Here is a 10,282-nt window from a genome sequence, read left to right as displayed (position 1 = left end):
GGAACGTGTGGAACGGAACAAAATTCACCCTTTATCATTTATGGAACGTGTGGAACGGAACAAAATTCACCCTTTATCATTTATGGAACGTAGAACAAAACACATTTTATCATTTATGGAACGTGTGGAACGGAACAAAATTCACCCTTTATCATTTATGGAACGTGTGGAACGGTAGAATTCACCTTCATCTTATGGAACGTGGAACGGTAGAATTTCCTTTATCATTTATGGAACGTGGAACGGTACAATTAACGCTCATCATTCATGGAACGTGTGGAATGGAATGAGATTTACGTTTATGGAATGTGTGGAACGAAAAAAGTCCTTAATCTCTCTCTCTCGTCAACCAGTAAACAAGAGACAATATCATCAGTGTCAACAGTGCCAGTGCCACCTTATCTCTCCCTCTCACCCGTAGTAAACAAACAAACAATAGTGCCATCATCCTCCCCGTCAGCAGTAAACAACACCCAACACTATCAGCAAGAGTGCAGCAGCTGGTACTAACGGGGTGATAGTACCAGCTGGCTGACACTTTTTCTCGGGCAGTCAGCTGGGCGTGGGAGTCAGGAAGACAGCAGGTCAACCAACTTAAAAATAAAATATGCATCAATTTGTTGCTCTTGTGTGAGTTTCTCCATGCGTGAGACAGTCTCTCTCCTTCCTTCCTCCTTCTCTCACTCCTTTAAATATCTCCCTCACTCACTCCTTCTTTCTTCCCTCTTCCCCTCCTTCCTCAATCATCACTTCCTCCTTCTTCACTCCCTCTCCCTACTTTTACTATATCTCTCACTCCTTCCTTCTCCACGTAGTCAGCTGTCGATGCTCTACTGTGGCTTTGGCACTTAGTCTGTAGCTGTGGCACTCAAGGTGTTGCTGTGGCACTGAGGTTATGGCACGCTGTATGTTGCGGCACAGTTACTCTCAAAACCCGGTTCATTCCACCTGTTCCTCAACACCCGGATCATTCCACCTGTTCCTCTCAACAGTCCTCTCAAACCCGGTTCATTCCACCTGTTCCTCTCAATACCCCGGTTCATTCCACCCTCTCAATACCCGGTTCATTCCACCTGTTCCTCTCAACACCCGATCCATTCCACCTGTTCTCAACACCCGGTTCATTCCACCTGTTCCACCACGTTAATTTCCTTAATTCTTGGCACGTTCCGAGTCGTAGGCCTCCCTTTTGCATCGTTAGTCCTTGTACGCCAAGCTGGTTAGTCACTTTCATTAGCAATCAGCGAAGCCTTTGGTTAAGTCCACTGTGTGTGTGTGTGTGTGTTTAAGTCTCTTCCGGTCCATGTTGCAGCTGGAAACTTGATAATAACTTGAGATTATCCTTTGTTTGATTCCTTCGCCTCCTCCTCCCTTCTCTCATTTCTTTTTTATCTCTTTCTCCTCTTCCTCCCTTCCTTCCTTCACCTTCATCCTCCCCTCACCCCCTCCTCCTCACTCATCATTATTACCTCGCCTCTCATATCTCACATTTTATCTAATTTCACTCCCTACCCATTCAACCTCCACCCTCCCACTCCATTCTTCCTCCACCCTCATCCCACTCCATTCAACCTCCACCCTCGTCCCACTCCATTCTTCCTCCACCCCGTCATCCATTTCAATCAACTTCACACCCTCCCACCCAGTACCAGCCAGTTCTACACCCAACACCAGCCAGTCCTACACCCAGCACCAGCCAGTCCCACACCCAGCACCCAGCCAGTCCCACACCCAGCACCAGCCAGTCCTACACCCAGCACCAGCCAGTCCCACACCCAGCACCAGCCAGTCCCACACCAGACCAGCCAGCCCACACCCAGCACCAGCCAGTCCTACACCCAGCACCAGCCAGTTCTACACCCAGCACCAGCCAACCACCAGCCAGTCTACACCAGCACCAGCCAACCTACACCCAGCACCAGCAACTACACCAGCACCAGCCAGTCCACACCCAGCACCAGCCAGTCCTACACCCAGCACCAGCCAGTCCCACACCCAGCACCAAGCCCACAGCACAGTAATCCTACACCCAGCACCAGCCAGTCCACACCCAGCACCAGCCAGTCCTACACCAAAAGAGTCACACCCAGCACAGAGCCCACACCCAGCACCAGCCAGTCCTACACCCAGCACCAGCCAGTCCTACACCCAGCACCAGCGAGTTCCCACACCCAGCACCAGCCAGTCCCACCACCGCACCAGCCAGTCCTACACCCAGCACCAGGAACAGCGTCATGAGTCCCAGCACCTAGTATCCATAATGAATGTAAGAGACACAGAACACGCCATAACTTGAGGCAGCGACACACACACACACACACACACACACACACACACACACACACACACACACACAAAATTGCAGAAACGAAAGACATCACTACGGTTTTGACCTTGTTGATCACTGCACTGTTATCAACAAGGCTATTGCACTAGGGCTGCCCACCAATCTGGTCTCATGGCTCACTGATTTCTTGAGTGGACGTCGCCAAGCAGTGAGGTATCAGGGCTTGGTCTCTACATTCCAACACCTCACCTGCGGTGTTCCCCAGGGGACCAAGATGGGACCACTGTGCTTCCTCATCCTGATCAACGACGCTCTATCGGACACTCCTCACAGGTGGAAGTACGTGAATGACTGCACTGTGGGGGTTTCAGTGGACAACACCGCACCAGACTACTCATCGCTACAAGGCACCCTGGACAGGCTACAGGCATGGACTACGGAGAACAAGGTCACAATCAACCACACCAAAACCGTAGTCATGCACATCAATACCGCCACCACTCCAGTGCAAGCCCCAGCAGTCACAGTGGGTGCCCATCCTCTCCAGCTGGTGCAGTCTGCCAAACTCCTGGGTGTAACTATAGACAACAAACTTGACTGGAAGGCCCATGTAAATAACACAGTCAAGGCAGCCTGTACCGTCTCTACATGCTACGAAGACTTAGGTCACTTGGGACACCCACGCCAGAGCTGAGGACCATCTACAACGCCTTTATTCTCCCCAAACTAACGTATGCGTCACAGCCTGGTCGTCTTCTCTCAACTCCACCCAACAACGTCAGCTAGAGAAGGTACAGAAAAGGGCCTGCAGAATCATGCTCGGCGCAGAATACTCCGGCTACACCAACGCTCTCTCCACCCTGGAAATGCCATCCCTCAGTGACCTCCACCACCAAGCACTGGAAAGGTTTGGCCATGGACTACTGCACCACCCTCGCCACCTCCCTGCCACCTGCAGCCCCCCACCCAACTCGCGCAGTCCGCCACTACAACAAAATTCAGCCCATAAGAGCCCGCACCGATAGATATAAGAACAGCACCATCCCATCTATTGTTAAAATAATAAACAACTCCTGATTTATGTACTGTACAGCCCTGTAAATGTATTCAATGCATATTATATCATTATGTCTAAATCAAATGTAAATCTGTATATTTTCAGCCACCGGCTGCAACTCTATTATTATTATTTTTATTATTATTATGTATAAGTATTCATTCAACAGTTAGGGCACTCAAGTGTATCTCCAACACATAGAGAACCCCCCCCCCCCCTATACCAATAGTTGGAGCGGGAGCGGTTCATAAACTTCCTACCAAACTTCTGAACCCAGATTCAATCCGCCACCCCAGAAGACCTTTCATAAATATATACTGACCTAGAAGTTTGTGGTGAAGGTAAACTTATAGTGTCGGGAGGCTCCGAGGGTTTATTGCCACTAATAATAATAATAATAATAATAATAATAATAATAATAATAATAATAATAAAAATATTAATAACAATAATAATAATAATAATAATAATAATAATAATAATAATAATAATAATAATAATAACAATCATCATCCCTGCTGTGTGTGTGGAAGTGTATCTCTCGTCTCTCGGCAAATGAACTAACAATGAATCATATAAATAGTGTCTGCTGTAGTAACCACCTGAAATATGGTCACTGTATGGTGCTTCAGTTCACTACATGGTGCTTCAGTTCACTACATGGTGCTTCAGTTCACTACATGGTGCTTCAGATCACTATATGGTGCTTCAGATCACTACATGGTGCTTCAGTTCACTACATGGTGCTTCAGTTCACTACATGGTGCTTCAGTTCACTGCATGGTGCTTCAGATCACTACGTGGTGCTTCAGTTCACTGCATGGTGCTTCAGATCACTACGTGGTGCTTCAGATCACTACGTGGTGCTTCATATCACTACGTGGTGCTTCAGTTCACTATATGGTGCTTCAGTTCATTACATGGTGCTTCGAATCACTATATGGTACTTCAGATCACTATACTGTATGGTGCTTCAGTTCACTACATGGTGCTTCAGTGAATACAATAAATCGCGTCGGTGTTTGCATTAGTGATACGATTTCAGGTACAAATTTAGACTGAGACGAGATACGAACAGGTCACTGAAGGCAGACGCGAAAGTTTACACCACTCGGGTCCTCTACTGAGAGATTAGGTCAGAGGTCAAATGTCATAAGAAATTTACATCGACCAAAACTTAAAGTCATAGGTACAAGAATGATACGACGTCAGTCACGTATCACAGGCATGAACTACACAGTAAGTCAATTAGCTGAAGCCTCCTTCCTTTTCGAGATGTCGCCCCTGGTTCCCCCTCCCCCCAAGGTCAAGGTCATCCTCTTGGTCAATCGTGTATGACTCAGGAATTTCACGACCGAACCCCTTATGTGGTTCACTCACTTGATTTAATTAACTGAAAATAAAGTCGAGGGTTTACTTCTCTCTCTCTCGTGTGTGTGTGTGTGTGTGTGTGTGTGTGTGTGTGTGTGTGTGGAGAACAGACGTCGAAAAAATATATATAAAATAGCAATAAGAGAGAGACAGAACACGGGACAAAAATCATCAATTCTCGCCATCAAAGACTATCTTATTACCAAGCTGGACGGGAGAGACAGTGGTGTACCAGGTCTCTCTCTCTCTTCTGTCTGTCTGTCTTACTCTCCCCCTCTCCTTCTATCACTCTCTTCCCCCTCTCTCTGTCTGTCTGTCTCACTCTCGCCAGCCACCTTAGTAAGACAAAGACACAATCTGGACAAACTTTAGCTACAAGACAACTTCACAAGAGTCGTCTCGCCACAACTTTGAGGCGGCCGTCAGCTGATCAGTCGGAAAACTTGAGGAGATTCTTGTGGATATATCCAAGCTCCCTGATTGGTCCGTCAATATAAACAAAGTCTTTCACGGTTTTATCTAAGTGAGGCGGTGATTGGTTAATCCCGTGCTCAAGCCAGCTGATTAGTCGGGAAAACTTTGAGGGGTAAATCTCTTCTTCGTGATTGGTCCGGGAATGTAAACAGTAATTTGGAGGTTTTATGTAAGCCGAGTGGTGATTGGTTCATTAGGTGATGGTGTGATTGCTCACTGTAACCATCATTATAGACTGAAACGACTTAACCTAATTATACTACACGTTTGATTTAGTTTAGTTTAGTTAAGTTTAGCTTAGGTTAGGTTAGATTAGGTTAGATTAGGTTAGATTAGGTTAGATTAGATTGGTTTGGGTTAGGTGAAGTAGGTTGTCTTGGTTAAGGTTAATTTAGACTAGGTTAGGTTAGATTAAATTAGGGTGGGTTAGGTTAGGCAAAGTTAAACTAAGTTAGGTTAAGGTAGGTTAGATTAGGTTAAGCTGAGTCAGGATAAGGAAAGTTAGGTTAGGTTACACACACACATACACACACACACACACACACACATACATATAGAAAGATAGACATTTTATTGAACACAGTAATACAAAATAACACAATTTCATTACATATCGTTATTATACACATATAACTATTACAAGATTATACAAAATTACAAAATGAACAACATTTGGTTACATACAATAGTGTTATAACTAGTTAGCATATAAAACACACACACACACACACACACACACACACACACACACACCCTCAAACATCAACACACTCTTGTTTTTCTTTCCTGTGTTTCCATTATGGTTCGGTTCGGTTAAAAGGTTTGTTTGATTCGTTAAAAGGTTCATTTGGTTCGGTTAAAAGGTTTTATGATTCATTAAATGGTTCGTTTGGTTAGGTTAAATGGTTCGTTTGGTTCGGTTAAATGGTTCGTTTGGTTCGGTTAAAAGGTTTATTTGATTCGTTAAAAGGTTCATTTAGTTCGGTTAAAAGGTTTTATGATTCATTAAATGGTTCGTTTGGTTCGGTTAAATGGTTCGTTTGGTTCGGTTAAATGATTCGTTTGGTTCGCATAAAACATATATACATGGTTTGCTTAACGAATTGTCTACCTCGTTCACATATTAGTTTGGTTACCTCTGTGTTTACTGTATACAAGTTCCAATAGTTTGCTTTACAGTCTTCTTCTGTTTGACTTGCTTCACATCTTGTTTACTTGGTTAGGTTAGGTTAGGCTAGGCTATGGTATGCTAGGTTAGGTTAGGCTTGGTTAATTTAGGTTAGGTTAGGTTATGATACGCTAGGTTAGGTTAGGTTAGGCTTGGTTAATTTAGGCTAGGTTAGGTTATGATACGCTAGGTTAGGTTAGGTTAGGCTTGGTTAATTTAGGTTAGGTTAGGTTATGATACGCTAGGTTAGGTTAGGTTAGGCTTGGTCAATTTAGGTTAGGTTAGGTTATGATACGCTAGGTTAGGTTAGCTAGTTAATTTAGAAAGGGGTTAGGTTATGATAGGTTAGGTTAGGTTATGATACGCTAGGTTAGGTTAGGTTAGGCTTGGTTAATTTAGGTTAGGTTAGGTTAGGCTAGGTTAATTTAGGTTAGGTTAGGTTATGATACGCTAGGTTAGGTTAGGCTAGGTTAATTTAGGTTAGGTTAGGTTATGATACGCTAGGTTAGGTTAGGCTAGGTTAATTTAGGTTAGGTTAGGTTATGATACGCTAGGTTAGGTTAGGTTAATTTAGGTTAGGTTAGGTTATGATACGCTAGGTTAGGTTAGGCTAGGTAAATTTAGGTTAAGTTCGGTAAGGTAAGATAATGAGACACCTCCTCTACCTAACTACGCTCCCTTAACCTATAAACACAAGATACACGACCAATACATGAAGCTCTTGCCACACCCAGACTTATTACCAGCTCCCACAAGTTACCAAGAGGCGATTTAATTACGGACTCCTGTACCTCAAACTCCTCGCTATGAGTTTGGTCACGACGCTCACTCAGAAAATTAATACATTGATTGGTTATAAATTCCTCACCTGTTGGGCACTGAGGTAAATTTAGCTACATTTAGTTTTTATTAATGGTACTGTATTTGGGGTTTTTAATGGGACTGTATTTGGGGTTTTTAATGGGACTGTATTTGGGGTTTTTAATGGTACTGTATTTGGGGATTTTAATGGTACTGTATTTGGGTTTTTTAATGGTACTGTAATTGGTGTTTTATTAATGGTACTGTATTTGGGGTTTTTAATGGTACTGTAATTGGGGTTTTTAATGGGACTGTATTTGGGGTTTTTATTAATGGTACTGTATTTGGGGTTTTTAATGGGACTGTATTTGGGGTTTTTATTAATGGTACTGTATTTGGGGATTTTAATGGTACTGTATTTGGGGTTTTTATTAATGGTACTGTATTTGGGGTTTTTAATGGTACTGTAATTGGTGTTTTATTAATGGTACTGTAATTGGTGTTTTATTAATGGTACTGTAATTGGTGTTTTATTTATGGTACTGTATTTGGGGTTTTTAATGGTACTGTAATTGGTGTTTTATTTATGGTACTGTATTTGGTGTTTGTTTGTTTATTTTGTTTTTTATTATGATGATAAAAATTGTGTAAGAGTTTTGATATAAGTTCTGTTTACTTTTAATCTGATATTAACTGATCAACCATTAACTAATATCACTGAACCACTACCATCATTACTACTACCACTATTATCATTACTACTATTACTACTAGTACCCTCATTACCACCAACACCATAACCACTACCCTTATCACCACTACTACTACCATCACCATTACTACTACCACAACCACCACAGCACCACTATTACTACCATTACCATCACTACTACCACCACCACTATCACCAACATTACCACCACTACCCTCATTACTACAATGCTACCACCAACACTACCTTCATTACCACACTACTACCACCACTACCACCACCACTTCTACCACCATCACCACCACTACCATCATCACCATCACCACCACTACCACCACCACCACCACTACTACCACCACCACCACCACTGATCCCTCTAAGGCTCTGGTAAAAACATTCAACATTACACCTCACTTCCCCTCACTTAGTTCTCTCCTCCCTCTCCTTCCACATCGTTTTCTCCTCATTCTTCTCATTTTTCTCCCATTTTACCTCTCTCTCCCTTTCTTCTTGTTGATTAACCTCTATATCTCTTTTATTCTCCGTATTTCTTATTCACACCCTTCTTCTCTTCTTTCTTCCCCCTTTTACACCCTTTTATGCGTTCTATTTAGCTTAATTCCCTATCTTTAATCTCTCTATCTCTATGCTTCGTATTTCTTTTTATATTTTCTCTATCACACTTTTATCTGTTTATTTGTTCTCTTCGTTTATTCACCCTCTTTAACTTCTTCCCCTTTCGATTTAACTTGTCGTTCTCTCCGTCCCTCTTCTTTTCTTCTCTTCTTCCTTCGTTTATTTTTCTCCTCCTCCCACTCCTCCCCTTCTTTACACTTCCACCACCTATTAACCACCATCCCCCACCAACAACCACCATCAACCACCAATAACCACAATTACCACCATTCTCAGTTTTTATTTTATTTTCTCTCGTTTTCTCTCTTATTTGTCCTCACATACACACACACACACACACACACACACACACACACACACACACACATAAGGAACTTCCCTCATACATTAGGTGAGAATCTTCCTGTTTCCGAGGCGTCACTTACACTTCTTGGTTGAGCCCAGGAGATGACGTCCGTGGCTGCTGACGTCCGTGGCAGCTGGTGTCCTTGGATGTTGACGTCTTTGGCTGCTGGTGTCCGTGGCTGCTGGTGTCCTTGGCTGCTGGTGTCCTTGGCTGCTGGTGTCCTTGGCTGCTGGTGTCCTTGGCTGCTGGTGTCCTTGGCTGCTGGTGTCCTTGGCTGCTAGTGTCCTGGCAGCTGGTGTCCTCGATGATGGTGTCCTTGGCAGCTGGTGTCCTTGGATGCTGACGTCCATGTTGCGTCCTTGGCTGCTAGTGTCCTGGCAGCTGGTGTTCTTGCCTGCTGGTGTCCTTGTCTGCTGGTGTCCTTGGCTGCTGGTGTCCTGGATGCCAGTGTCACGTCTGCTGGTGTCCTTGGCTGCTGGTGTCATTGTCTGCTTGGTGTCCTTGATGCTGGTGTTCGTGGTCTGCTTCCTGCGTCTGGTGTCATTCCAACTCACGACCCCCACATACGTACATTCACGACCCTCACATACGCACATTCACGACTCTACATACGCACATTCACGACCCCCACATACGAACACATTAATGACTCCCCACATACGCATATCCAGCCGACCCTACATACGTACATTCACGACTCTTACATACGCATATTCCTACTGACCTCACCACAGAGATCCACGACCCTCACATACGTACATTCACGACCCCCACATACGCATTCACGACCCCTCATACGTACATTAACGACCCCACATACGTATATTCACGACCCCCACATACGTACATTAACGACCCCCACATATGTACATTCACGAATTCCACACATACGTATACACATTAACGACCGTAATATACGTACATTCACAGACCCCCACATATGTACATTAACGACCCCCACATACGTGAAGATTCACGACCCACCCCAGCCCACACTTACATGTATACACAAGGCATTTGAGAGGAAAATGGGCAAGATTTGTACTGATATAAATTCCTGTGTGTGTGTGTGTGTGTGTGTGTGTGTGTGTGTGTGTGTGTGTGTGTGTGTGTGCGCGCGCGTGTGTGTGTGTGTGTGTGTGTGTGTGTGTGTGTGTGTGTGTGTGTGTGTGTGTGTGTGTGTGTGTGTGTGTGTGTGTGTGTGTGTGTTCTTTAAGTATTTCCAGTACCACCACCACCATTATCACTATCATCATAACCACCACCACCACCACTATTATCACCATTCAACACCATCACCACTACCATCACCATCACCATTATCACCATTCAACACCATCACCATCACCACCACCATAATTAACACCTATGATAACCTCAGAACCACACCCTCAATATCATCACATCATATTATTAATAACCTCTTCGTA

General features: G+C 44.0%; 2 protein-coding genes across 2 annotated transcripts in view; one reads left to right on the top strand and one right to left on the bottom strand.

Moving 5' to 3' along the window:
* The window catches only part of LOC121866809 (lysine-rich arabinogalactan protein 19-like), a 43,335-nt gene extending 41,039 nt beyond the window's left edge, over positions 1 to 2,296 (top strand). Inside the window, exon 2 of the mRNA XM_042366543.1 lies at positions 1,647 to 2,296. Coding sequence (XP_042222477.1) covers positions 1,647 to 2,296 — 650 coding nt within the window. The remainder of the gene's footprint in view (positions 1 to 1,646) is intronic.
* Positions 2,297 to 8,923: 6,627 nt separating this feature from the next.
* LOC121866808 (uncharacterized protein SPEM3-like) lies at positions 8,924 to 9,448 on the bottom strand. Its single transcript, XM_042366542.1, has one exon. The coding sequence runs from the start codon at positions 9,446 to 9,448 to the stop codon at positions 8,924 to 8,926; it is 525 nt and encodes a 174-aa protein (XP_042222476.1).
* Between the last annotated feature and the right edge of the window lie 834 nt (positions 9,449 to 10,282).

This window comes from Homarus americanus, unplaced genomic scaffold, assembly GCF_018991925.1.
Source record: "Homarus americanus isolate GMGI-L3 unplaced genomic scaffold, GMGI_Hamer_2.0 scaffold22266, whole genome shotgun sequence".
Lineage (NCBI taxonomy): Eukaryota > Metazoa > Arthropoda > Malacostraca > Decapoda > Nephropidae > Homarus > Homarus americanus.
This window is presented reverse-complemented; position numbering and strand designations above follow the sequence as displayed.